We start from the raw sequence: 27990 nt of genomic DNA, 5'->3' as shown, positions 1-27990 counted from the left end.
TTATTTTGAACATAAAACCCTATATTTAAACGCAATTTATTAGATTACATAAAAACATTACACTCATTAGGATGTAATACTGCTTATGGCCACTGGGGGCGTATTGCATAGTATCTGCGCCTTAGTGATGAACATTACACTCACCAGGATGTAATCCCTGCTACAGCCACTAGATGGCGTATTTTCACAGTTTTACGACGCATTGAGCAATGATGAAAAAAATCACCAGCATGTAATCCCTGTTATAGCCACTAGATGCCGTATTTTCACAGTTTTACTACGCATTGAGCAATGATAAACTATCGAGTGGCGTGACAAAACCCATCCACACATAACAGTACATAATATCAACTTTATTAACACTGAAATATAAAAGAATATATATCTTCTTGTTCTTTTAATCACTATCTTGGAGAAAAAAGAAAACAATTTTGCAACCTTCTTGTTTTCTTTTGTTGTGACAGAAAGAAACGAGTCAAAAAAGAGGAAGGCCACAGTGATGTGTTGCCATAGATTTCTGTGCACATACATAATAGTATAGCGAGGAGGAAGCCGTGCATGCTAGCACACACACACACACACACACACACATACACACACCTTCACAGACTACATTCCTTTAAAACCCTTTGCTATAATGTCACAGACTGCTAAAGAAAACATCCCATCATTGACTTCCGTGGGCTCTTATTAGGTCCATTAAAGAGGGTGGGTGTTTAAAAAGTGCATTTTATTTTCAAAATAAACTTTTTTTGTGTGTGTATATGAAGAAAAAGTAGATAATTATAAAGTTTTTTTTTCATACTCCGTAGTTGTGCTCATGCGTTATGAGTTCATTGGGAGGCTGAGTAAAGGTGATATATATCTGTTATACCAGCAGAGGGCGCGCTCACTGTCTCAGGAATCATCATTATGGAACGTACACCCGCTGTAATGCAACCTATGATGTGCTGCCCCCTGCTGGATTCCCTGCCTTATCAAACTGTACTTTCAATTATTGTGCTATAACAATGTCGCCGTTATTTGTGCTACAAGATGGGAGTCCATTCTTGAATTTAGCAACTAACAAAATTTAATTAACGATAAAATGGCAATAAAAAAATGTCATGTGCCATCAAAATCTGGACCCGGAATCGGCTAAAATGTGCCTCTCTTGTAAAAGTGAGCGTCTCACTCTCACGCACACATAAACACACATCAACACACACACACATAAGAGTGTAGAGGCGAGAAGGCTGCGGCGTGGACACCGACCAACCGGCCTGCGGGGGTTCCGAGGTGCCTTCACGCCCACTTCACACCAGTACCGGTGAGAGTGCCGTCGTTGCCGTGGCAACACAGCATCCACATCCGACAGTACTAGCGACACCAAATAGCATTAAAACCAAAAAAAAAGAGAGAGAAGGCGCGTTAGAAATTAAAGTAAACACAAGGTAAGGCGACATCATGTTGGGTGGGGTGGTCTGAAGTAGTGGAGTGGGGGGGTGGGGCATGAGTCCATGATGCTGCTGATGTCGGATCGACGTTGATCATTTGGCACAAACGTTTTGGCGAGGGCGTCCGCTCATTTGGACAGCTTCTTCTTTATGTGCTCCACTTCCATCTGCGCCATCGGAGACAAAAGGCATAGATGATGTCATCATAATTTATTATATTTGTGTATTTTTCCCGTCTCACCTGTAAACTGAGTCGAATTTTTTTCTCCTCATCCAGCGTGTTGGTTAGCTGCTTCATTTCCTGCCTGAAAAACACACACACATACACACATTAGGAATACACACACTTTCTCACACACAAATGTAACACAGACCTGTGTTGGCTCTTCAGCAGCTCCACGGACGTCCTCAACTCACGCAGCTGATTCTTGAGCTCCTCCAGCGTGGGCGGAGTCATAGGAGAATGCCGCAGCTCTGGGGAGGGGCTAAGACCCGAGGAGGAAGACGGAGAGGCGGGGCGATGGCCGCCGCTGCCACCACTGTTGGGCGGGTTCAGGGACGAGGAGGACTTGGCGGCCACTGGCACTTTACTGTCAGGTACCTGATGATACAATGTTTTGCTTGATTGGCGGCCATGTTTTTTTGAGGAATTTTGCTCAAATTCCACACATGTGCTTGTCAGTCCCGGGAAAAGGTGTAAGTTTTTAACAAGACTGGACACTGTGCTTACAGGTATTCCTTTCCTGGTGGACTGGACTGGTTCTTGCTCCTCTTTGGCTCGCTCCCGTTCCTTCCTGTCCTCCGTTGCCAGGTGGTCCACATCGGCGTTGGACAGCGATGACTGTCAGGAAACAGAAAAAAAAGCGTCTTTCGGAATCTTGTCGCATTAAAGGCAGAGAGGGGGGACGTCCTTACCGATGTGATGATTTGCGAACGAGGTCGGCGGTCTGTGACCCTGGGTCGGGACGCCGTCGGGTGACTGAGCTTCTCCGTTGACGAGACAACGGCGTCCAGGTCTAGCTCTGCACACACACACACATATTAAAAAAAAAAAAACAAAATTCCACGCTTATCCTAATCTTATTCGACGCTCACCGGTGTCATGTGACCTATCAAGGGCAGACTCAGGCGTAGAAGCCCCGCCCTCAGACTTGGGGCTTTCACACCTGAGCACATACACACACATTAGGGCATGGTTGGGATAAATAGGTGCATGCAGGTGTAAGTGTGTACTGACGCCAAAGTGGGCGGTCTCTCGGGGCGTCTCGGGGGTTGTGAGGTGGAGGAGGAGCTTGTCTTTGGGGGGAAGGGTTTCTTGGGGAGGACGGACGGAAGGGACGGCTTAGGGAGGTCACACACCTTCGCCTCGTCACCTACACATGAGTATTGTCGAAATAGGTTATTGGCGAGAAAGAGTTAAGGAAATGAAACAGGAAGTGAAAGCGTGGAGACGTTAAAATGAATTCATGCTTTTATGATGACGATGATTAGTTGATCGAGAGTAGAAAGGAGAATAAAACAGTCATAGCTTCCCATTGTTTCCCTCTGCTGGTGACTTTTAAAAATGCACCTTTCGGATAAAAACATTAATAGAATTTGATATTCATTCATTCATTTTCTACCACGTATCCTCACGAGGGTCCAAGAGGGTGCTGGAGCCTATCCCAGCTGTCTTCAGGCGAGAGAGGGAGGGTACACCCTGGACTGGTTGCCAGCCAATCACAGGGCACATATAGACAAACAACCATTCACACTCACATTCATACCTATGGACAATTTGGAGTCGCTAATTAACCTAGCATGTTTTTGGAATGTGAGAGGAAACCACACAGAGATGGCCGAGGGTGGAATCGAACTCGGGTCTCCTAGCTGTGAGGCCTGCACGCTAACCACTCGACCTGAATTTTAGGTTAATTTTGAAAATTAAAAAGGACTAATTAAAAATAAGGGCTGCACCGCAATCGAGTGGTTAGCGCGCAGACCTCACAACTAGAAGACCCGAGTTCGATCCCACCCTCGGCCATCTCTGTGTGGAGTTTGCATGGGTTTTCTCCGGGTACTCCGGTTTCCTCCCACATTCCAAAAACATGCTAGGTTAATTAGCGACTCCAAATTGTCCATAGGTATGAATGTGAGTGTGAATGGTTGTTTGTCTATATGTGCCCTGTGATTGGCTTGCCACCAGTCCAAGGCGAACTCTGCCTCTTGCCTGAAGACCACTGGGATAGACTCCAGCATTCTCGCGACTGAAAATGAATGAATGAAAAATAAGTAACAACAAAATCATATAAAAAGTATCAATATTATATTACTTTATAATGTAAGCGGTACAATTTTGTCTTATTTATAATAAAAACATGCTTAAAAACAATAATAATAGAAATACATGTATATTTTGCCATATATAAAATGAAAATAAAAAAGGTGCCCTGTGATTGGCTAGCGACCAGTCCAGGGTGAACTCCGCTTCTTGCCCGAAGTCAGCTGGGATAGGCTCCAGCATACCCGTGACCATAGTAGTATAAGAAGTTATAGAAAATGGATGGAAAAAAATCATACAAATCCATATATATATATTGTATGATCATCTTATTTCTGATACTAGAATAAAACACGAAGTAGGTTATTGAATTGAAACAAAGATAGTTTGTGAGTGGAGATAAGCAGAGAGGCTCATGACTGTTATTAGCCATAGAATAAGTTTGTAATAATTAATAATATTAATAGATGCCACAATTGACAGGAAGAAACATTCATTTTGGTAGTTAGCAGCGCTGTGTTAGGTTTAAGCGTTACTAGCCGGGGCCGAGCGGGACCAGTTGGTCGGGCCGGGTCGGTACCTCGATCCTGGTCCCTCTGCGGCAGGTGCTCGGGCCGCTCCGGTGGAACTTTCTTAACATCCGCCTTTTTGTCTACAGGTTACATTTTGTCATGTGATCACGCTGGAATGACAGCATGGAAACACGGAATAAGGATTTTTTTTTTTTTTTTTTTACCTGCCGTGTGTTTGGCTGACGGAGCGCTGGGAGGAGGAGGCTTCTTTGGTCTCTGGAAACACACACACACACACACACACATCTTAAGAGTGGAAGCTGTCCCAATACTTTTGTACTTTTGTAAACCGTTACCTCTTTCTCGGCTTCCAGTAGCTTCACAAAGTTATCCGGGAAGACCCCCCTCCTGCCGCTGACCTCCCCCATCCACCAACCGGCGTCGGCGCACTCCTGCACGGGACAGGAGCACACAGTAAGTCACGCCTTTCTTTCCTGCACAAACACACGCCCCCCCCTCCCCCTCTCTACAAAACCGATGAATCACCTTGGTGATAATGGTGATGATTTCGCCCTCTTTGATTGACAGCTCATCCTCGTTCTGCGCTTCGTACGGAAACAGGACTTTACACAGCTCTCGTCCTGACGATGGATTCAAACAGTCAAACCCGGAAAAAGTATACTCTGATCTCAAATGCTCTTAAACACCTTGAACACACCATATGTTTTACCTTTTGCTCTGCTGTCGGGGTCACCCTTCATGGTGTCCGGAGTGGCGTTCGCCGTCTTACCGTCAGCACCCTGAGAAACACGAGGAAGCGCTTCATTGAAAGCTCTCGACTCATTTTAATATCTGTAAAAGCCTTTTTGTGGACGTGAACATTTCAAGGAGCGTGTGTATTATTCAGCATCAACTAGCTGGCTTCCCGTAGAGTGGCAATCAAGAGAGTACTGTAATGACTCTCCAGTGAGAAGCCATGTCCCAAAGCTAATTAAAGAAGATGAGATCAGGTTTCACAAATAAAACAAGCTGAGTGAATGATGAAGCATGTGTGTGTGTGTGTGTGTGTGTGTGTGTGTGTGTGTGTGTGTGTGTGTGTGCCGTTAAAAGGCTTCGTTGTGTTCAGGGCTGGAGTGGATCCCTCCACAGTGTTTGTGGAAGCAGGGAGGAGACTCTTCCACAGGAAAACACTCACAAGGCTCCGTTCTGTCCACCAACACACACACACACACAGCTCTGTTCAAGCTAACCCTCAACTGCCCCCCCCCCCGGCGCTGCCTCATTTTTAGTCATCATTTTGCTAACCACACATGCTGATGCTCTTATTTTGGAGGGACACTCACTATTATTCTCTTCAGTATAGTCTCAAATTGTGAGCTATTCCTATAAGATACATACGTATGTAGAATATGAGCAGCAGTATGCTGCCCTCTACTGGTGGGGAGTTTTTGCTACATTTCATTCATTCATTATATTCATTTTCTACCGCTTTTCCCCACGAGGGTCGTAGGAGGTGCTGGAGCCTATCCCAGCTGTCTTCGGGCGAGAGGGGGGTTATACTGGTCGCCAGCCAGCCAATCACAGGGCGCATATAGACAAACAACCATTCACACTCATATTCATACCTATGGACAATTTGGAGTCGCTAATTAACCTAGCATGTTTTTGGAATGTGGGAGGAAACATTCCTTAACATTAATTAAACTTTCAGACCGTTTTAATGTAGTAAATACATCCGCATCTTATACTTTTGATGATGTGTGTCTTTATTTGAGGAGTCCAGAGAGGGGCTAACGTCATTGCAGCACCCCAATGAATGCGTTGCTCAGATGCAATATACAGTATGGGAAAACTTTTAAAGAGTTGTTTTTTTATATATTCATATTGGTGCATTTTTGTATATTTGAGTGTGAAGTTGCTGTATGATGACTTTAGTCAGCATGTTTTTGGAATGCGAGAGAAAACCCACGCATGCACGGGGAGAACATGCAAACTCCACACAGAGATGGCCGAGGGTGGAATTGAACCCTGGTCTCCTAGCTGTGAGGTCTGTGCGCTAACCACTCGACCACCGTGCAGCCCAGGCTACATTACAAACACAATAATTGTTTATTATGGGGGAAATTTGATGTTAGGTCAGAAGCTATTATATTGAAAAGCCCATTTTAGTTATATGAGTGTGATGATGCCAATATGGACTCCCGCTGACTCACCCAAAACGCCACGACAGCCGCAAAGCTTGCGTGATGAGTCATGTCAATTTGTTGCTTATAAGCAGAGATAAGTACAATCGACATAAAATGCAGTCTCTTTTCAAACCCCCCCCCCCCCCCCCCACCTCTCTCTCCGCATCATTAGCACAGAGAGAGACACCAGTCTGACCAATAAAAGGAAGCGGGAGGTTCGACACTCTGCGGGAGGGAGGCTCCACAACATCCTTTTAACGCCTGTTTCGGCGCACGGGAACACTTGATAATAAACTCAGTACTTTACAAAAACATGTAGACCTCATCTAATGACAAAAATATGGGGTCATTTTGCGTTTACACTGCTGTGTAATCTGGATCAGATCCAAATCTGACACATTACATACACAAATGTGTACTATACTATACATATAATAGCGACCTATGTTTAAAAATACAATACAAGACATGACGCTGGACTATTTAAACCAAATGAAACTGGAATCGATCCTTAAAGATGTAATCATCTGATTCATACTGTTAGCTATTTTTGCTATTGTTAGCTATTTTTTTAGCTATTTCACCATTAAAAGCAGCTCTTTCAACAAAGACAAAGAAAACAAAGACAAAGTCTAGTGTTTTTTTCCCGTCATCAAACCACACAGGAAACATGTGACACTCAAATCAGCCAGTCCAAAACAAATCTAGACAACGATCCCATCCTACCGTTCTTTTTCCGCTTGCAGCCAGACAGACGACGCTTTGCTACATCAGCGCCGCTTAGCAGAAGACAGGGTGTGAGTGAAAGTGTGAGCGTCAGTGAAAAAAGCTCTCTCACTTCTGCCTTGCTTGTCAAATGGCTCTGGAGTTTCTTTGTATGTGCGTGCGGGTAAAAGTGATAGAGGAAGAGGAGGAGCTAATGTGAGATTTCTTTTACCTCAACATCAAAATGATTACGCAACCAAATATGGCGGTCACATGAGTTCAGTTCCAGTTTTGTCATCAAAAATAGTCGCCGTGTTCATTTACCTTGTCTCCCTCAGAGTCGGCGTCCACGGAGCGAGGGCGGAGCTTGATGGGCTGGTCTTTGAAGATGTCGCCGAACCCGAAGCCTCTGACCTGACCGAGAAGACCATGAGGAAGGGTGAGTGACATGTTGTCCTTCGTTTATCGTGATTAATTGATTCCAGACCCGATCGTCGTGATAGGTGAATATCCGCAAAGTAGTTATTTTCATTTTTATAGTTACGGCATCGAGAACCTGTTTACGATTGTGCTTTTTAACATTATTAGAGCCCTCTAGATATAAAATAACACCCCTATAGCCAACTTTAGACCATATTACACAATATTGTAGACAAAACGGGAGTAAATAAGCCATTTAATACGTAAATACCACTTGTGCTCGTGTGTTGCCATAAATGTGTTCCTAGTGGAGCTGACTGGGTGGCTAGGAAATTACGTTGGGGGTTCAGAGATAGGGGTTGTAGCGCCTGCTGTTCCTGGTGATCAAGTCTGGTGCTTGTGTGTCTCATTGAACAACACACTGAGATTACATATCATTCATAGTGTCTTTGAATGCGACTTCTGGATTATTTTTATTTGTATTTTAGTTGGGGCTGCACGGCGGTCGAGTGGTTAGCACACAGACCTCACAGCTAGGAGACCTGAGTCCGATTCCACCCTCGAATATCTCTGTGTGGAGTTTGCATCTTCTCCCCGTGCATGTGTGGGTTTTGTCCGGTTTCCTCCCACATTCCAAAAACATGCTAGGTTAATTGGCGACTCCAAATTGTCCATAGGTATGAATGTGAGTGTGAATGGTTGTTTGTCTATATGTGTCCTGTGATTGGCTGGCGACCGGTCCAGTGTGAAACCCACCTCTCGCCCAAAGACGGCTGGGATAGGCTCCCTCCCACATTCCAAAAACATGCTAGGTTAATTAGCGACTCCAAATTGTCCATAGGTATGAATGTGAGTGTGAATGGTTGTTTGTCTATATGTGCCCTGTGATTGGCTGGCGACCAGCCCAGGGTGTACCCCGCCTCTCAGCACCCCCCATGACCCTCGTGAGGATAAGTGGTAGAAAACGAATGAATGTATTTTAGTTCATTTAGCCATTTTTATGCTTGAAAATGTCTCATCTAGGCAAAAAAATGCTAATAGTAGGCCCTGTTTAACCACAAAACAGCATGATTTATTAATACATATATTTTTGAAAAACTGAAAATTCTAAACATTAAGTAAATTAACAGCAAATGTAACATGGAAATACATTTTCAAAGCATGGTTGTTAGTACTAATAGTACTGTTTTCTGTATTGTGTATTGCTTAACGTTCTATTCAAGTATTGGATTATGGCGCCCCCTGTTGGTTAAGCATGCATCTAACAGCCTTTTAACGTGGTGATGATTGATTTTGCCAATTGATTACCTTTTTGGGTTGGATTTCCACTGAGCCCGTTTCAGACTTTAGACTGTCCCCTCCATCGCTTTCACTGCCTGGACTGTTCTTACCTACGCACACATCAGCATCCAACTATTACACAACAAAAAACCCACTAATATCATACAGTAAAGCGGGTGTCATTCTGTGATGTCTGATTGGCCCGAGACTCACTGGTGCGGCTGCGAAGGTCCTCCTGGGAAGTGTCTCCAGAGGGCCCGTCGGACTCTAGCAGGATCTCTTTGGTGAAGTTGGAGGGGAACATGCCGCTTTTGCCGTTCAGGACTCCTTCCCACCAGCCCTCCTCCACCTGAACAGACAATGAGGTCCTAACATTGGTTGGTAGTGCCCTCTAGTGGGCAAGCTTTGTAATGGCGACACATACATTAAAATGGGCCAATGGCAGGGCACCTTTTTTATATTAATTTGATAAATGGCAAAATATACATGTATTTCTATTATTATTAATTTTAAGCATGTTTTATTATAAATAATATTATTATTATATTATTATAATATAAATATATATTAAATAATATTATAAATAAGTATTACTGTAATAATTGTGACAAAATTGTACCGCTTACATTACATTAAGTCATATAATATTGATAGTTTTTATATGATTTTGTTATTACTTATTTTTAATTCATTCATTCATTTATTCATCCATTTTCTATTGCTTATCCTCATGAGGGTTGCGGGGGTGTTGGAGCCTATCCCAGCTGTCTTCGGGCGAGAGGCGGGGTACACCCTGGACTGGTCCCCAGCCAATCACAGGGCACATGTAGACAAACAACCATTCACACTCACATTCATACCTATGGACCATTTGGAGTCGCTAATTAACCTAGCATGTTTTTGGGATGTGGGAGGAAACCGGAGTACCCGGAGAAAACCCACGCATGCACGGGGAGAATATGCAAACTCCACAAAGAGATGGCTGAGGGTGGGATTGAACTTGGGTGTGAGGTCTGCGCGCTAACCACTCGACCGCCGTGCAGCCCTAACTAAAATACAAATAAATAATCCAGAAGTCGCATTCAAAGACACTGTGAATGATATATAATCTTGGTGTGTTGTTCAATGAGACACACAAGCACCAGACTTGATTGCCGGGAACAGCAGGCACTACAATCCCTATCTCTGAACCCCCAACGTAATTTCCTAGCCACCCAGTGAGCTCCCACACATTTATGGCAAGTGGTATTTATGTATTAAATGGCTTATTTACTCCCGTTTTGTCTACAATATTGGGTAATATGGTCTAAAGTTGACTATAGGGGTGTTATTTTATGTCTACAGGGCTCTAATAATGTTAAAAAGCACAATCGTAAACAGGTTCTCGATGCCGTAACTATGATAATATCCAACTACTTTGCGGATATTCACCTATCACGACGGCAGGGATTAGAGTAGAGTTGTACCACCACACTTGTAAACATCGTCACGGTTCGTACCTCCGCTACGATCTCAATGACGTCCCCTATTTTCAGTTCCAGCTCGTCTTCATGCTGAGGCACGTAGCTGAATGCTGCTTTGCACCGCCGCTTACGGATCTGCTCCCCTGGAATCATTTATACTTTCAAACCAGAGTTTATAAAATGACGTTTTAATGGGGGCGAAACACCACAAAGACAAACCTTTCTTGCCCGCTCTCGTGCTGGGTTCAGACACAGGACTTGCCCGGCCGTTGGAGAGGTCCGATTTGACCGTACTCGCCTGTCCTCCATCCCTCTTTGCCTCTTTCTTGATCTCCTGCAAGATCACACAGAGATAGAATATGTTAGGGTAGGCGACAGTGTTTTTATTGAGGAGCCAGTTCAATCAGGGACATAGCAGCCTTACATCTCCCCCTAGCGGCCATCAACAGGAAGGCAGCACTGATCAGCACTGGCCTGCATGCAAACTTATGCCACCAAGCATCACAAGACGCTACATGCATTGAGATGGAAAAAAAAAACAAACAAAAAAAACAGACAGGACAACAAATGTGAGCATGAACTGTAAAGCAAGGAACGAAGGAAGGGGGACAACTTGAGAAAGTGGACATGACGGGCCACCACATTCACGCCGCCGCTGTTTCATAAGCCCTGGCCTGTGGCGAAGACAACCCAATGAAGCAGATAAGCTCGGGTAGGCTGACTCACAGCATTCCCAGTCTCACACACAACTCATACTCACATATGGCCTAGTGTGGCAGCATGGAAGCCCTAATGAGGCACAAAAAAAAACCCACCAAGCTAACGACTTGTTTCCTAGACAACTACTCCGCCTCCTATCAATCAAAGAAATTGTTAAATAAATAATTAATTAAACTATTATTTAATTAATATTATTTATTTAAAACATTATTTAATTATTTTTTTATTATTTAATTAATATTATTTATTTCAATTATTATTTAAGTAATATTATTTATTTCAATTATTAAGTAATATTATTATTTTTATTATGAATTAATTAATCAATTAATTAATTATTAATTAAATCTTAAATAAAAGCTTAAATAAATAAAAAAAATCATAATACATACAAAAGTTAGTCTGTGTTTGCTGTGTTTTTTACAAAGCGCACAAGCAGGAAGTGAAGCATCCATTGACTCTGCATGCCTTCACACACACACACACACACACACACACACACAATTAATTAAATAATTATTATTTAAATTATTATTTAATAAATATTATTTATTTAAATTATTATTTAATTAATATTATTTATTTACATTATTATTAATTAATTTTATTAATTAAATCTTAAATAAAAGCTTAAATAAATAAAAAAAAATCATAATACATATAAAAGTTAAGTCTGTGTTTGCTGTGTGTTTTACAAAGCGCCCAAGCAGGAAGTGAAGCATCCATTGACTCTGCATGCCTTCACACACACACACACACACACACACACATCCATTCAGAAAACTTCTTGAACACACAATGAGCGTTGTGCAGTGGGGGAAAAAAAAAATGCCTGGGAGTCCACATGTAAGCCCACGCAAAGGACCCGCAGCGACTGTTAGCTAGCCTCCGGCTTCCTCTGCTTTTATGAGTAGTCAGGGACACGTCATGGATTTATGTTATCTGATGGAATATATTGTATATATATATAATACATCTGTTAGCAATTAGGAGGGCTTTTTGAGAAGAAATTAAGAGGTTCAACTGTTCCCTGTTTCAGGGGAAATTGAAGCAACGGGGACTTAAAGGAAAGGCAGACGAAATGAGGAAGACAACACGATTTGTCACATCTGAACAGGAAACATCTGCATGCCGTTGTGTGTGTTTTTTTATGTATGTGTGTGTGTGTGTGTTATCACCAAGCTGCTTTACACACTTCACCCCCGACCTGGATTTTTCTATACCTGACCAGCTTGATATCATGTCATGACATTAAATTAAAAGTGTTTTGTGTCCTCCATAGAGAAGAATGACAACCAGAGAGTCAACCACCGCCGGGCACGTGGGGCCATGTGAATCTGATTAGCTGCCATGCTGATGTCATTCGTGCAGACCGGGTCACATGGTCTACAGCACCAACAAGCAAGGGAGTCACTGTGCACTGCAAGCATCTGTGTAAGAATGCATTTCACTACTTCCTGTTATAATATAGTGATATTTATTTGAAACATAATCACACATTCATCCATGCAGAAGAGGTGATATCAAAATTAGTCGTTATTCATGAGTAGGGCAGCGTTTGAATAAGATTGCAGCCACAATGTTGGTGCAAGCTATTTTTTATTTTGTTAACATAAGTAAAACAGGATGTAACCTATAGCGCTCTTACTTTGAAAGCCGGGGGTGTCCTTTGACTGTTGCTAATGGAGACGGATTTTGCACAATGAATATGCTTGCCTCACCGTAGCCTTTATTTACACTGGACTTGACACAAACATCACTTATGGTTTGACTTCTCTGATTCTGTTAGCTTAGAGGAAGTCTGACGAGTTTGTCAAAGACGATGTACTCGATAAATTATAAATTATGAATGAATTAAATTTATTTATTTATTTTTATAAAATAAAATACAAAAAAATTAAAATTAAAATTAAAATTAAAATTAAAATTAAAATTAAAATTAAAATTAAAATTAAAATTAAAATTAAAATTAAAATTAAAATTAAAATTAAAATTAAAATATTTGAAAGATCCCGGGAGAATTGTAATGTTAGTTCCGGTTTCCATTGAGACTTAATACTCTATTTATTACGAGTTTGTCAAGGACAATGTACTCGATAAATTATAAATAAATTAAGTGTATTTATTTATAAAATCAAAACAAAACAAAACAAAACAAAACAAAACAAAACAAAACAAAACAAAACAAAACAAAACAAAACAAAACAAAACAAAACAAAACAAAACAAAACAAAACAAAACAAAAACATTTGAAAGGTCCTGGGAGAATCGTAATGTTCCGGTTTCCATTGAGACTTAATACTCTATTTATTAGTAGTGAGTATATATATATTTTTTTATTATATATATATATATACTATATATATATATATATTTTTTTTTTTTTTTCCCATTATTTGCAGTATGTCTCGGAGCGTAACATGGACTGTACTCCAGCCATGATACGGCATGTCGCCGTTGATTAAGTAATATGTTGACGCTTGCAAGATTGCATCACTTCCTGTGGCATTTTTGAACTGCCTTTGGACACCCCCCCCCCCCCCCCCCCCCCCCCCCCCCCCCGTTGAAACACATTCCCATAACTGAAGTCTTGTGACCAACCAGTCAGCATTCCATCTCTCACACACACACACACACACACACAAAGCCATTGACAGTGAATGAGAGCTGTGACAGAGCGCGGTGGAAATGCGAACGTTAACCGCGTCACCGTCCGCCGCACATCCTCTGGAAGACCACTTCCCCTCTTATCCCACACGTCATTTACACACGTCATGTTTGAAGGCGACTTTAGTGAAGCCTACTCACCCGCACAAAGTTGTCGGGGAACAGCCCCCGGCGACCCCCCAGCTCGCCCTCCCACCATCCTCCGTCGTCTCGCCGTATGTTCACGATGACGTCGCCCACGCTCAGGCTCAACTCGTCGTCCTGCTGGGCCTCATAGTCAAACTCCACCACGGCCTCCACTGCCAGAAGATAGTTGGTTTCAGTGAAAAGGTCAAACACATTAATAATAATGAGATACTTTTATATAAAATACACTGGGTTCTACTGCCCTGCAGCAACACTGTGTCCACATTATGTATCCTAGTTTCATAGTGTAGCTAGCTACGCAAGATGGCTGCCAGATTGTTCCTGTAAACAAACCAAAGCTATATTTACATTTTCAGTGCTCCAAAATGAAAGTCTTTCGGGATGAAAGGGATGAAAATGTAATACAAACGTACAACAAAAAATATACAGTAAGTGTAGCTAACTAGCTAACCGACTCTAGAGTAGGTGCAGTACATAATCATAATTAATACATAAGTAACAAAAAGATTGATTGATACAATATTAGCATCATGGTCAAATGTAAGACAAGATGGCCGCCAGATTGCTCCTGTAAACAACCAAAGCTGTATTTACATATAGAGCGCCTCAAATTGAACTAGAGTACCTTTGTTGAGGTATTTTTTTCCCCACAAATTTAATAAGACTCTAAATATAAGTGTATCTTCATGGAGCTCGCTAGCCTGTCTAATCTGAACTAGCTAGCTAGATGCTAAAGAAGTGCTAGATAGAGGCAAACAAATACATACAGTTGGAAACTTTGGTTAGCATTAGCCCCGGTTAGCGTGTTTTTGGAAAATGTGCGCCACAATTTTGCCTTGCTTTGCGTGAATCCTACGTTTAACATAAAGCATTTCGCATTTTTTGTCATTTTATTAATATACTGTATAATTCCAACTGTGTTCTTAATATATTTTTTAAATCACAAGACAGCCTTCCTTGTTAGCATGCTAGCTAGCTATACAAAATGGCAACCGATCAGTGATTGGAAAATGTTAACACAAAACACTTAAAAAAATATTTTTACAATTCTAAACGCATATAAATGACAAATGAAAGAGTTAAAAGAACATTTAAGGTTACTTTTACCTTCACTGAAGAAGGTGAAAGTACCTATATATGTTTATTTAACCCTTTTAGCCATTTATATGTATTTATATGCATTTCAAATTGTTTTCTGCATATAAACTATAATTGTACATTAGTTTGGTAAGAGTCGGACCTCTGTGAATTAATTAATGATGCTAATTCAGGTTTCACTGAAAGATAAATAGGCACACAGGTATGCAAACATACCATATATATACAGTACATCTATAAATAGCATTTTGCATTATTGTGACACGAGTTTTTGGCCAAGAACACGAACAAAAATCTCTCTTACTTTGATATTAGCCACCATAATAAAATACTGCACAAGCCAACACAACTTGTTGCTGTCTGTATCACATCCCTTTACACACACGCAAACATGCACAGAGGCTTGATCCTTGTCTGGGGAATGGGGGACTTTGGGGTGCGGTAACCATGGAAACAACCATATAAACGGGTGGCTATGACTCACTCTCATTAAGTGATCCCTTACGCATACACATGCGGTATATTTTGTGCAGAAACGTATAGAAAAGTCTCTACAAAACGAGCCAAAGTTGCATGGAGTTGCGGCAAATGTTCACTTATGGGAAGCAAGCTTCCACTGTTATGGATTATTGATGGGTCACGTGACAACCATTTGCAAAAGAGGCGAAAAAAAATTGGCTGAAAGCACTCAGCCTGCCAAAAGAGGACGTGACCTTTGACCACAAGTAGGTCCAGATATGATTCACAATGAATACAGAAAAGTGATCTGACAATGAGGTCGCTTGCAGACAAAACAAAACTCCCACTCGAGCGGTGGAGAAGCGGGAATAGACTAGCCGCAGTCTCCCGTGAACAGCTGCACTCGGGTTTGTTAGGGATAACTCGCACAGACACACACACTGCATGCTGACGTGTGCGTTTGGCTGCAGCCACTCGCTGAACACATCCACAGCGTGTTTTCACAGTCGGTGGAACCGGCCTTGCAAGCCCACGGGGGGAATCAAACCCACTCAAAATGTGTGGATAGGACTTCCGCAGCTTCTCCCACTCATATCATCCTTTTTGATTTTCAATGCAGATGCTGCATTGTTGCAAAGCTGAGCTATACCCACAAAGAATATGACATTAAATAAATCAGTACACCCAATGTACATTTCCTGGTGCACATCCTGTTACCTTTCCAGGCTAACGATAGCCCTGTCACTATGCAATCATCAAAACATATTGTATTCATATACATAAACAGATATGATGCTTATGTCTGGGCTCCGTGCATTGCATAAGTTTCTACGTAGCGATAGAAGCCATAGAAACGATAGAAACATCCACATGCTAACAAAGTCTTGTAATAAGAGTCTAATTAAAATAAAATAAACCCCATTATGAAGTATGGTTATTGACCATTTATGGTCATACATTAAAAGTGAAGGTGTAAAGGTGTCATGCATGCCCAGAACCGAGCGCGTTTTTATGGTAAGGATAATGTAGTGATAAGCCCCAATTATACTTGCAAGGACACCAGGAAGTGAAACTTGAAATGTGCATGCCAGGACACTAGTTGGCGATATCACTTTAAAACAACACCATGCTGTGTCCACCATTACTGAAGTTTTTTTTTTTAATATTTGTGTGTTGTTAGACTCCAAAACCTTTAAAAAAAGCATTTTTTAAAATCAATTTAGCTCCAACTCCACAAGACCTACACTTTTTTAAAAGCCCTATTACACTTGAAAAGGCTGTAATGTGCATGCCAGGCCTCTAGGTGGCAGTGTCACTTTAAAGAAACACTATGCTATGTTCCACCATTGCTGTTTTAATAAGGTAAAGACTGCTATTTTCATTATTTAGGTAGAAAGGCTGTAACGTGCATGCCAGGCCTCTAGGTGGCAGTGTCACTTTAAAGAAACACTATGCTGTGCTCCACCGTTGCTGTTTTAATGAGGTAAGACTGCTATTTTCATTATTTAGGTAGAAACTTGTCAGTTAGAAGTTGCACTTTGTAAATGTTTGCGTTTGTTTAGAGAGTCCTCGATGGATAAAAAAGAACATTTATAAGCTTTTTCTGTGATAAATGACCCCAGTATTTGTGTTTGGGCTCTCCTGAGGCTAGCTAGCTAGTTTGTTTATATTCTGAAACGCCCACCTGCGTTCTGTTTATCACTGCAAAAAAAAAACTATATACTTGTATGTCAGAGTATAAAAAAGTAATTTCAAACTGTAAACAAGCTCATCCTGGTGCACTGCATTGATGAAATAATTGGCGATTTAGCGATCGATGACTCGACAGTCAGCCCCTGTCTGCACCCTGGGGACGTGCCTAATGAGGAATGTCACAGTCAGGCCTGTGTCACCCACAACACATAAACACGCACACGCACACACACGTAGAGTGAATGCAAACGTGTCAACATCTGCAACTCATCATCCCGTGAAACCCTCACGCAGGCGCCTCTTATGCTGCATTAAATAAAGCATGGCGGAAAAAGAGAAGATTGTATATGCAAGAGGTACACACATATACATATACACATGGCAGCACCCGTGGGTGGGGAGGAAGCACCTAGATGCTGTGGGGGGTATTGTGCAAGGAGAAGGGGATGTTCTTCAATACAAGAAGAGGGTGAAAGAATGTTACACCTCACCCATTTATGTCTCCTCGGTGCTCCTCTACGTTTGCTCGGTGCCGAGGAAAGCGGTCGGTTCAGTTATCTAGCGGTTTTGTTGAGCACCGATCCACGCAGCCTCCTTCTTCCTCCCAGCCTCTACCAGAGATCCGCTACAGCGGGAGGAGCGTCACATGAAACCATATTCCTTCTTCCTCTTTTTTTCCCCCACCCTACACCAACGCACCACAGAGGGGGCACAACAGAGTGCGGCCGAAAACGAGAAGCTCGCGTTCTCTGCTGTGGTGACTTCCCGTACCATCGGAAAGTAGAGCTTCAGAATAATTGCATTCCATTAATGATAATAGCAAACATGTCACTCATTAAACGTTATCACTGCGTTATTAGGTTGATTAGTAGTCGTTATAACAAATATGCTAGCGGTGTCAAATAATTGCCCCTATTACCACAAGCAAACTACAGTAATAAAATGAGTGGCCAGAAAAAAAGTATACTGTGCACATTTGTCATTATATTTTACTTATTTAGCCACAAAATTGGTCTTAAAATCAGTTGTAAGTGTGATGCAGGAGTCCACTGCAAACGACAGCCACGTAAACAGCGCCCTCTGCTGTCACACTCAAACAATAGCATCCTAAAGACAGAATTTATCATGCAGCTCTTGAGGCTTTATTGATCCTTTGCAGGAAATGACTGTGCTGCGGCAGCCGACATGATATTGGACATCCATAGTAGTATCAAAACCTCTAAATGATAACCAGAAAACACTTAAATGACATTTTAATGCAATTTCAAAGTCATGCTTGACTGCAGAAGAAACAGTAGTGACACCTGAGACCATCTGCAGAATGACATCACTATACAAATCATTCACAGCTTCTCATTAAGTTATTGTTTTCATGCATACATTTGCTAAAAGCGTTGCGCATAACGATAATGTAACCGATAATGTATCGGTATTTATATCCACAATAGCACACCATACCAAATGTATTGATAAAGCACTTGCTAAAAAGAAAGTGTATTCAAATGGCGAAACAGCGAAAATAGTCTTTGAAGTGATTAAATAAAAACAGTTCAATATAAAGTCAGATCATGTTTTACAAATGTGGACAATTTAGTCATTGTTTGCTACTAGCGCTTAAATATTTTTTTCCCACAGAAATTGAGGACACATACTGTGTCGAATCAAGCGTTGTTAAATCGAAGACCATTTTACCCCTGTTGGCGTGCGTCATCGTCAAATGGCTCGTCGTGACGTATGCGGAAGTGCAGTGTACGTCTTTCTGCTCTCGGGGAAGGAAGGAAGGACACATCTCGGAGAAGGCGGCAGAGCCATTAAGGCGGAAGCATCTTAAAGGTGAGCTAAAACGGACATAATTGCACTTTTTAAAAATTAAATCATGCATTTATGACAGTTAGGCATTGGCTTGACGAGTGAATCATGCTAAAAGGAGAACAGTGGCCGCTTTCACAATCAATGTCGCACACTACAGCCGGCCATGTGAGTGTGCGTATGTGATACTCATAAAACCCTCACAATATCACATTAATTATAATACCCGCTTAATGCGTCAAAAAGCTCACATTTGTAATAAAATTTTTCTCGAGAAATGTTTCTGCCCTCGACCACATGGTTCACGTGTGTTTTTAAAAATGTTGAATAACGTTGCAAATGTTTACATTTCTGTGTTGTCCTTGTTGTTTTATACAAAATGGCGTTTTTCTCCAACTAATAGTCCTTATCATTCATTTAAGTAATTTATAGAATAAGCTTCCTGCCGCATGGCGTGTGTTCCTCGTTGAAGGACATGATGAAACACTCGTTGCCACTCCCCACATTTTCCTCAAGTCTATTTCCAAATATCTACTATGCAATTAATAACCGGCTCCTGCTAGTCAAATATGCTTTAAATGGCTTTTGAGCCTTCAGGGTTGCATGAAAATGAATACTAGTATTAATGGCCTACAAAAAGCTAGGATACATACATTTTAAGTGTTGCCAAAAATGCTAAGAATTTGTACAACATTTCTTTTGTATCAATTATAATACAGTGCGGTGATAGCATGTCTAAAAGTAAATTTCCAGTGGAAAACTCAAACAGGTTTCATTATAATCGCATTCAATTGCACAAGCTTTCCATAGTTATTTTATTTTAGGATGTATTGTACTTAAAGGTCAGATGCAACGTTACAAAAAAAGGTGCAAAACTTCCTGTAATCAGTTTGATGCTGCCCACGCATGACAAACTTAGTCGGCTAAACCAGTTTCAATTGTTCAACCCACTGAAAGTTGCACGGGGAGATGATCTTGTTCCTGGTAACAATGAATGTTCCATTACTAGCAGTAAAGAGGCGGTGCTTGTAAAAGTATGCAGAACTTTGGAGGATTTGCCTTTGTGACGTTGATTTTTGTTTAAAACACAAACACCGCTGCTGTGGAAATACATACATTGACACTAACCTCAACTGACTCGGGAAGCCAGAGCAGGTTAGCAGCTTGGAAAAATAAGAAGCGTTTCACTTTATATAACTATTAATAATCAACTATAATTAAACCCAGTTTGAGACAGTTTCTTTAACTGTTATTGTCCACAGGAGCGCGGATTGTTATTGTTTGTGATTAAGGTTGTTCATGAAAATAGTCAAATAATATTTTGTGTATTTCTAGACTCAAAATGGATCGTGTGAAGTCTACATTCAACAACATGGTGAGTGTTTATTCAAGTCTTCACCGCTATTAGCATCGACAACATTATTGATCCCATTTTTCTAAGAACATAAGCCAATTAAAAAAAAAAAAAATTTGGAACGAAAACTCCTGGCTTTGTTATATTTGTCCACCTGTGGGCGCTACTTTTTCCTTTTTGAAAGCGTATAGCTGTACTGGTGTCTTACCATTGATGAAATAGAAACTCATGTTTCTATTTATGTTTCCACTGACAAAAACAACAGCAACAGTGCCCCCTACTGTAGGACATTACCATAAGGGTTTTGCTATAAGAGGGACTTTCTTCTCTACATCAAACCACTCCCGTAGTTTATTTCCTCCTTCCTTTCCCCGCCAGATTAAAAGCGTCCAGTACAGCAGGTTCACCCTGCAGCGTGACGAGGAAGCAGACCGACACGTAGAGATTAAACTGTCAGACGACCCCGCTGATGACAACACGGAAGTCGGGCAGGGTGACTGCTCTCCGAGTTTCCGGCCCGCGCCCCAGGGCAGAAATCGACACATGTACTTCCTCCAAATGATGGGCTTCTTGCTCATCTTCATCACAGGTAAAAACACACTTGAATTGCGAAGTGTCTCGTATATTTAAGTTTGAAACACAACATGAGTGAGCATTATAAATATTTTCTAGGCTATTTTGTTGCGTACGCCATCCACCATCGGTCTGCTGTGGACCCCGTTAGCTGCGGGAATCAGTCGTCGGCGGTAGCGTTAGGGGACCAGGTGGTGAAAGTGGTGACGGAGAAACCGCAAGAGCAAGAAGTCAACAAAGTGGAGGCTCCGGAGGACGTAGAAGTTCGACTCAACTGGCAGGACATCGTTGAGCTTCTTGACGACAAACTCACCAGCCAAGCCTTTAACGCACGTCTCAAGTAAGCCTTCCACGAAAACATGCTTGCTGGAAGTCATAACCATGTGAAGTTCGATAACACGTCTCACCAAGTAGTCATCTGACTGATCAGCAGAGCAGCTCTTTTGTTTGTAGCGCCCTTGCTGGTGAAATCAATTGAATAACGAGGCTTGTTGTGTAAACCGCGCATGAAAAAAATGAGTTGAATTAAAACCTCTCTGCAGGGATTTCGATGTGCCGACACGCTTGGCGGGCAGCAAAGGCGACATTCACCAGGGGAACCTCATCGCTGAGGAATTCAAGAAACTAGCGCTACAGAGCTGGACAGATGTCCACTATGTACAGTTGCAGAAGCCTGACAGGTTATTATGGATTGTTTTTTAATATTTTGAATAGGGATCGACCGATATGTTTTTCCATCACCCTTAGCCGATATTTGTGCCCGATACTGCAAATATTCCAGGTCTCAAATTGAAACACATTCATTCATTTTCTACCGCTTTTCCTCACAAGGGTCGCAGGGGGTGCTGGAGCCTATCCCAGCTGTCTTCGAGCACCCTGGACTGGTTGCCAGCCAATCACAGTGCACATATAGACAAACAACCATTCACACTCGCTAATTAGTCGCTAATTAACCTAGCATGTTTTGGGAGGAAACCGGAGTACCTGGATGTACCCCCCCACGCATGCACGGGGAGAACATGTAAACGCCACACAGAGATGGCAGAGGATGGGATTGAACTCGGGTCTGCACGCTAACCACTCAACCGCCGTGCAGCAAAGATGAGTTATATGTAGCCTAGTCTGAATGTAATTTATTTGATATCCATCCCCCTTTTCTCCTCAGTTGCTCTTGACGTTCGATCCCACCCTGGTGGAAAAAGTGGCCAACGACAACCATTCACACTCACATTCATACCTATGGACAATTTGGAGTCGCCAATTAACCTAGCATGTTTTTGGAATGTGGGAGGAAACCGGAGTACCCGGAGAAAACCCACACATGCACAGGGAAAACGTGCAAACTCCACACAGACATGGCCGAGGGTGGAATTGAACCCTGGTCTCCTAGCTGTGAGGTCTACGCGCTGTTGAAACAAATATATATTGAAATGTAAACACTGAACACAGTAGGATTCAGCTTTTTTTTTAAACACACATTTAAACGGCATTATCAATTTTTAGCTAGTATCCTCCGCGGAAAAATACATCCGCAAACACACGTGCGTATCGGTCGATACCGATTCAAGTAAAGAACAGTAATATCGGCCCGATGTATCGGTCGATCCTTAATTTAGAAGTAGGAATCGTGATTCTGGTTGACCCTCTGTGTTGATTAGTTCGGCTAACAAGAATTATGTCATCATCTGCAGGGAACGTCCAAATACTGTTACCTTTGGTTCCCAAATCTTCAAACCCGACGGTTACCTTGCCTACAGCAATACCGGAAAAGCGGAGGTGAGTAGCAGCGGCCTCTGCAGATGCTTTGCTTGAATGCATAATGTAAACATGATGTGAATGGACCCGGCCTTTTTAGGGGAAGCTGGTGTACGGCTCTTATGGCCGCCCTGAGGATCTGGACAGTGTGCAGATGATGAAGGTTGAGTTGAACGGCAGCGTTTTGCTTCTGCGAGCTGGAAATCTTAGCTTTGCAGAACAGGTACGTACAGCCTCATTTGGAGCCTTTTTTTCCCCTTCCCTCATAGGTTAATATCGTCCAATTGTATTTCTCCAGGTGGCCAATGCTGAAGCCAGGGGAGCCGCTGCTGTTCTCATATACCCTGACCTTGAAGATTACAGTTACGTTGCTGACACAGCACTTTATGGCCATGTAAGTGGTGCTCGAGGGGCGACTCGGTCATCTTCAACATCCCCGTCACCCAGCTCCAATTGTCCTCTCCGTCTCACCAGGTTCATCTGGGCTCAGGCGACCCGTACACTCCGGGATTTCCTTCCTTTAACCATACTCAGTTCCCGCCAACCCAGTCTTCCGGTCTGCCCAAAATTCCGGCTCAGACCATCACTGCCAACATGGCGAGGACTCTCCTAGAGTAAGCTACCAGTTTGTTATAGATTAGGTTACACTTCCTGATATTCTATAAATGTGTATCCTAACTAGCCACGTTTACATGAGATTTTCCTCTTTCTGAATGACGTACCAGAAAAGTGTATACATGGAAAGGAATATTCCAATCTCCTGTCGACATGCGCCGCTATAATCAAATGGAATAGTCAATGGGGCATGCGCAGTAAAAACGTAAACAACATCACGTGATTCATCCAAGATGGCGGACAGTTGCTACGCTTTTTTTAAAGCAGCAACTTGATACCCTGCGGAAAATTACAGCGAAGAAGAGGTGGAGAGGGGATGGGATTAATTTTTAATAATAATAAATAGTTTTTCGGCCGCCCAGTCTTGCAATTACGTTCAGTTCTTTTAAAGTTTGCATCAAAAACAAACTTTCCGCTATAGTCCAGTAATGACCGCTCGCCGCCATTTTCAAAACCTGAGAGACGTCTGCGTGTTACGTCACAGCTGAGAAAGAACGCACCCTGACAACTTTCCAATTGAGCGGCTACAAGATACCTCAATCGGATTGGGGAAAGGAATATTCCACCCCTTTGAATCTGATTATATATTCATTCGTATTGGCACTTTTTTTTCGGAATGAGGTGTATACAAATGTTAGATTCTTTCCATTTGAGCAAATAACCCGAATGGAATTGGAATATTTGGGTTCATGTATACGTGGCTAATCAGATTTAGGAAAGGAACATTCCACCCCTGTGAATCCGATTTATTCATTCGGATTGGCACTTTTCTTTCGGAATGATGTGTATACAAAGGTTACATTCTTAGAATATTTGGAATATTTGGGTCCATGTAAACGTGACTATTGTCTCATTACTATCTGTAGGACAATTGGCGGGCCGGGAAACCGTGGAGGAGTGAAGAACATTACAGTGGAGGTCAACAACGTTCTTGTCAACACTGAGCTCCACAATGTGTTTGGAGTCATCAAAGGAGTCGTAGATCCTGGTATGTAGCCAAAATGGGCCGCTACTGTACCTTGGCTCACTTAACACACACACACAGATTGGGCTAGAGGTTTGAAAGAAAATATGTGTGTTGTAGACCAGTATGTGGTCCTGGGAGCCCAGAGGGACGCCTGGGGGAAAGGCTACGCCCGAGCCGCCGTTGGTTCTTCCGTGTTGCTGGAGCTAGCCAAGGCTATCAGTGAGATGGTGAAGAAAGGTACCAACAAGTGCAGTCATTTGTGTGATGGTTGTATTTGAGGATATTACACATATGCTAGCGTGTCCGCCCTTAGGGGGCGCTACATATGTCACATGTTGTCTTGTGCGCATCCTTCCAGGTGGATTTCAACCTCGGAGAAGCTTAGTGTTTGCCAGCTGGAGTGCTGGAGAGTACGGAAGCGTCGGCGCTACTGAATTTTTGGAGGTGAGATCTCGGGTAAACAATTCAGGATGCACATAAACAATCAAATGTTTTAAACTTGTCTGTTTTTCCAGGGTTACCTGTCCTCACTCGACAAGAGGATGTGCACATATATAAGCCTCGATGGCATGGTCTGGGGTAGGTTCACTCGCACAGTGTAATAATAGATTTTTTTACATATACAATACAGTATATTATTACATATAAACCGAACATGTCTACTCCCAGGTCGGGGTGGCTTTATTGCCTCAGCAAGCCCTCTGCTGGAAAGCCTGCTGGAGAACACAATGAAGCAGGTAACATCACCGCTTCATTCATTGCGCTACTTTGATGCCTTATCACCGTTGGAACGATGCTAGGTTCTCATGTTGGGTTCAGTTTTTCATTCATTCGTTTTCTACCGCTTTTCATATTGGTACATGTTTGTATATTTGAGTATGTTATATCGTTATATACAATATTTTTATACACTATACTGTTATATTAAATGACAGGGCACGTATAGACAAACAACCATTCACACTCACATTCATACCTATGGACAATTTGGAGTCGCCAATTAACCTAGCATGTTTTTTTGGAATGTGGGAGAAAACCGGAGTACCCAGAGAAAACCCACGCAAACTCCACACAGAGATGGCTGAGGGTGGAATTGAACCCTGGTCTCCTAGCTGTGAGGTCTGTGCGGTACCCACTCGACCACCATGCAGCCCCTTGATTCATTTATTTTCCCGCTTAATCCCAGCTCACTTCAAGCGAGAGGCAGGGTTCACACTGGACTGGTTGCCAGCCAATCACAGAGCACATATAGACAACCATTCATACTTACCGACAATTTAGGGTCACCAATTAATTGTTTTTCAAAATGGGAGGAAACCAGTGAGAACCATATTTGAGCCAATGGAATATTAATGTTTAGTTTGATTGAATGTGTTTAGGTGCAGAGTCCACTGAATGGTGGCACCTTGTACGATATGGTGGGCGGCACCAATTGGGAAGCCAAAGTGTGAGTAGTTAAACCTGAAGCCAAAAAAGTAGCCAAATTATGTCATGAGGAACTAATTAAATGTGTGTGTGTGTGTGTACAGACTGAAGCCCATGTCCGTAGACGACCCTGCATATCCCTTTTTGGCCTTCGCTGGGATTCCCTCAATCTCGTTCCACTTCATCAACCCCAACGTGAGCCATTCCCAATGCATCTCATGAGCATTTCAACAGAGGCGCACTTTAACCACCTTTTTGTATAATCCATGCAGGCAAAAACTGAGGCCTACATGTACTACGGCACCAGCATGGACAACATGGACCACCTGAATTACAACACGGCCCAGCGCACCGCTGAAATGACGTTGCTGGCCACCCAGTTTACCGGCCGCATGGCTCTACGGCTGATCCACGACCGCCTGCTCCCCCTGGACGTGAGCCGATACAGCAAGGTGGTTTCCAAAGCCTTGCGAAAGGTCCACAGAAATGTCTACCAGTTGGTCATGGTGAGTATAGTGGATCCAAACATGGACAGCCCACCTCTGTGATCGCCATGTCGACACTCGTCACACAGCAATTTGGTTCCAGCTGAAATTGTACCCCCCTTAATTACCATTGTAAGGCTTGAGATTTGATTTTATTTTTTTGCTCTGCAGGATGGTCACTTGAAAGGTGTGGATCCCGATTGGCTGGCCAATGCTCAAGGCAGCTTCCAGCGAGCGGTGGCCAACTTAAAGATTACCATTGACCAGACTGACTTAAGCCAAGACCAGTCCTGCCGCCTCCTCAACGAAAAACTCATGAGCGTAAGAAGATCACGAGTGTATGCGCAGTCGGCTTTGCTTTGCATTTTAAGCCCCGCCCCCCCCTCTCTTTCAATCCTACTCCAGGTGGAGCAGAACCTCCTCTCGCCGTACGTGTCCATCGCAGAGACCCCTTTCCGTCACATCCTAATAGGCCAAGGCCCCCACACTTTGGCGTCCATCGCAGAGATGAATGACAAGAAAACGGAAGAGCTCCACACCCTGCTGGCGTATGCCACCTGGAACGTGAAAGGGTGTGCCAACGCCATGATGAGTGACATCTGGGAAGAAGACGACGATTAAATCTAGACCGTGAGCGTGTATGTGCGCGTACGTGTGTGTGTGTGTCAAACTAAAAGCAGTCGAAAAGTGAGAAGAAAAATTTTAAATAGAGCAGGAGGCCAAAAAAAAAGCACTTAATGACTGTCCATCACCGCTCTTAGTCCCGCCTCTTTATCGGTACAATTTGTATTGAACACTCCAAACTTAGTGGAAGAATGAAGGAAAGCTAACTTAGTTTTTACAAATTGTACCTTTACAGATGTTTTTTTTTTTTTTGCGTTGGAGGGAGGGGGCTTTCAAGCCCATCCAACTTTAGAAGATTATACTTGAAAAAAAAAAAAAGAATGCTACTGATGAATCCGCTGCCTCCTCCCCCACACAACACTGAATCGGTGAGCGCCTCCGCTGTGACCTCTTGCCATCCATAACACTGCAGACATTATTTATACAGAAATAGTTTTTGCAGTGTAACAACCACCTTTTTTTATTATTCTTATTCTTTTCTTGTCTTTTTGTATACGACGTTATCGGAAGCAGTGCCTTCCATAATTATGACGGTTGTACCGTTTAATCCAACAGCAGCATCTGCTACATGACTCTTCGACTTGTGCTGACAAAACAGAGCGACGCAACCGCTCCTCAACTCTGGCAGCTTTAAAAAAAAAAAAAAAAAAATCCAAATGACTCGCCGTCTAATTGATGTATGAAACTAGTTAAGTTTAAAAAGTTTAAATAAAAAAAAAAGAACACAAGTTCTCATATAAATGCAATTGACAACCTGATTTCCATGCCGTCAGTTATCGGGGGGCAGTATGCCCCATAATTAAAACCCATTATCGGGAGCAGTGTCTCCCATAATGATAACAAGTGATGGTAGTTTTTGCCTACCAGTGTGTGTGTGTGTGTGTGTCTTTCTATGTGTATTTATCGGGAGCAGTGCCTCTCATATTTCACTCCCAAGGGTGGAACATGTCTTTAAATGTGTATTTATCGGGAGCAGTGCCTCTCATATTTCACTCCCAAGGGTGGAACAACTTATCGGGGACAGTGTTTCCCAGAGTTTTATACTTGACATATTTATTACTATTTGCTTTGTTGTAGTGGGGTAGGTGTTGTCCTTCAGAGATTTCCTGTTTTCTTGCACTTGATTTAGATCTACATTGAAATTTTTTTCATGCTCCAGCATTGAAACTTACTCAGACTGTCACCATACAGTTAAATGTCCTTCCTAGCCAAAATGTAAGAGAAAGTTTAGCCTGTGTAGCTTTTGTTGCACTTACAACAGAGGGAAACATATTTTGTTTTCCTGATGGTGTTTATATGTCTGACCAAGATGATAAATAAACCCCTCAGCATCGTAT

At 42.4% G+C, this 27990-nt stretch overlaps 2 protein-coding genes across 4 annotated transcripts; one reads left to right on the top strand and one right to left on the bottom strand.

The window, feature by feature from the left end:
* Nucleotides 1-338: 338 nt before the first annotated feature.
* On the bottom strand, nucleotides 339-17775 carry sh3kbp1 (SH3-domain kinase binding protein 1). Of its 3 annotated transcripts, XM_058059762.2 has the most exons (19): nucleotides 17538-17773; nucleotides 13792-13949; nucleotides 10483-10597; nucleotides 10300-10406; nucleotides 9014-9149; nucleotides 8828-8910; nucleotides 7424-7513; nucleotides 4939-5008; nucleotides 4755-4849; nucleotides 4565-4660; nucleotides 4433-4484; nucleotides 4277-4348; nucleotides 2674-2809; nucleotides 2532-2602; nucleotides 2352-2458; nucleotides 2167-2277; nucleotides 1811-2037; nucleotides 1678-1741; nucleotides 339-1603 (listed from the first exon to the last, which is right to left on the bottom strand). In XM_058059762.2, the coding sequence occupies exons 1-19, from the start codon at nucleotides 17539-17541 to the stop codon at nucleotides 1565-1567; spliced, it is 1833 nt and encodes a 610-aa protein (XP_057915745.2). In that variant the 5' UTR covers nucleotides 17542-17773; the 3' UTR covers nucleotides 339-1564. The 3 variants fall into 3 exon arrangements, with proteins under 3 accessions (XP_057915745.2, XP_057915746.2, XP_078648440.1); XM_058059763.2 differs by lacking the exon at nucleotides 4277-4348; XM_078792314.1 differs by lacking the exons at nucleotides 2532-2602; nucleotides 2674-2809; nucleotides 4277-4348 and having other exon boundaries at nucleotides 17538-17775.
* LOC131108618 (transferrin receptor protein 1-like) lies at nucleotides 1891-27989 on the top strand. Its single transcript, XM_078792316.1, has 26 exons — nucleotides 1891-2033; nucleotides 2169-2450; nucleotides 4355-4682; nucleotides 7438-7538; nucleotides 10336-10975; nucleotides 12266-12417; nucleotides 16744-16837; nucleotides 18682-18879; nucleotides 20191-20230; nucleotides 20588-20798; nucleotides 20882-21122; nucleotides 21325-21462; nucleotides 22474-22558; nucleotides 22638-22760; nucleotides 22836-22931; nucleotides 23012-23151; nucleotides 24019-24140; nucleotides 24237-24356; nucleotides 24478-24563; nucleotides 24635-24698; nucleotides 24789-24856; nucleotides 25499-25566; nucleotides 25649-25739; nucleotides 25817-26050; nucleotides 26201-26350; nucleotides 26435-27989. Exons 9-26 carry the CDS (start codon nucleotides 20198-20200, stop codon nucleotides 26648-26650), a joined length of 2286 nt encoding a protein of 761 aa, XP_078648442.1. The 5' UTR covers nucleotides 1891-2033; nucleotides 2169-2450; nucleotides 4355-4682; nucleotides 7438-7538; nucleotides 10336-10975; nucleotides 12266-12417; nucleotides 16744-16837; nucleotides 18682-18879; nucleotides 20191-20197; the 3' UTR covers nucleotides 26651-27989.
* Nucleotide 27990: the final 1 nt, after the last annotated feature.

This window comes from Doryrhamphus excisus, linkage group LG7 (genome assembly GCF_037039965.1).
Source record: "Doryrhamphus excisus strain RoL-2023G ecotype Guam linkage group LG7, RoL_Dexc_Guam_v1.1, whole genome shotgun sequence".
Lineage (NCBI taxonomy): Eukaryota > Metazoa > Chordata > Actinopteri > Syngnathiformes > Syngnathidae > Doryrhamphus > Doryrhamphus excisus.
The sequence above is the reverse complement of the archived record's forward strand: the minus strand, read 5'-3'. Positions and strand labels throughout refer to the sequence as shown.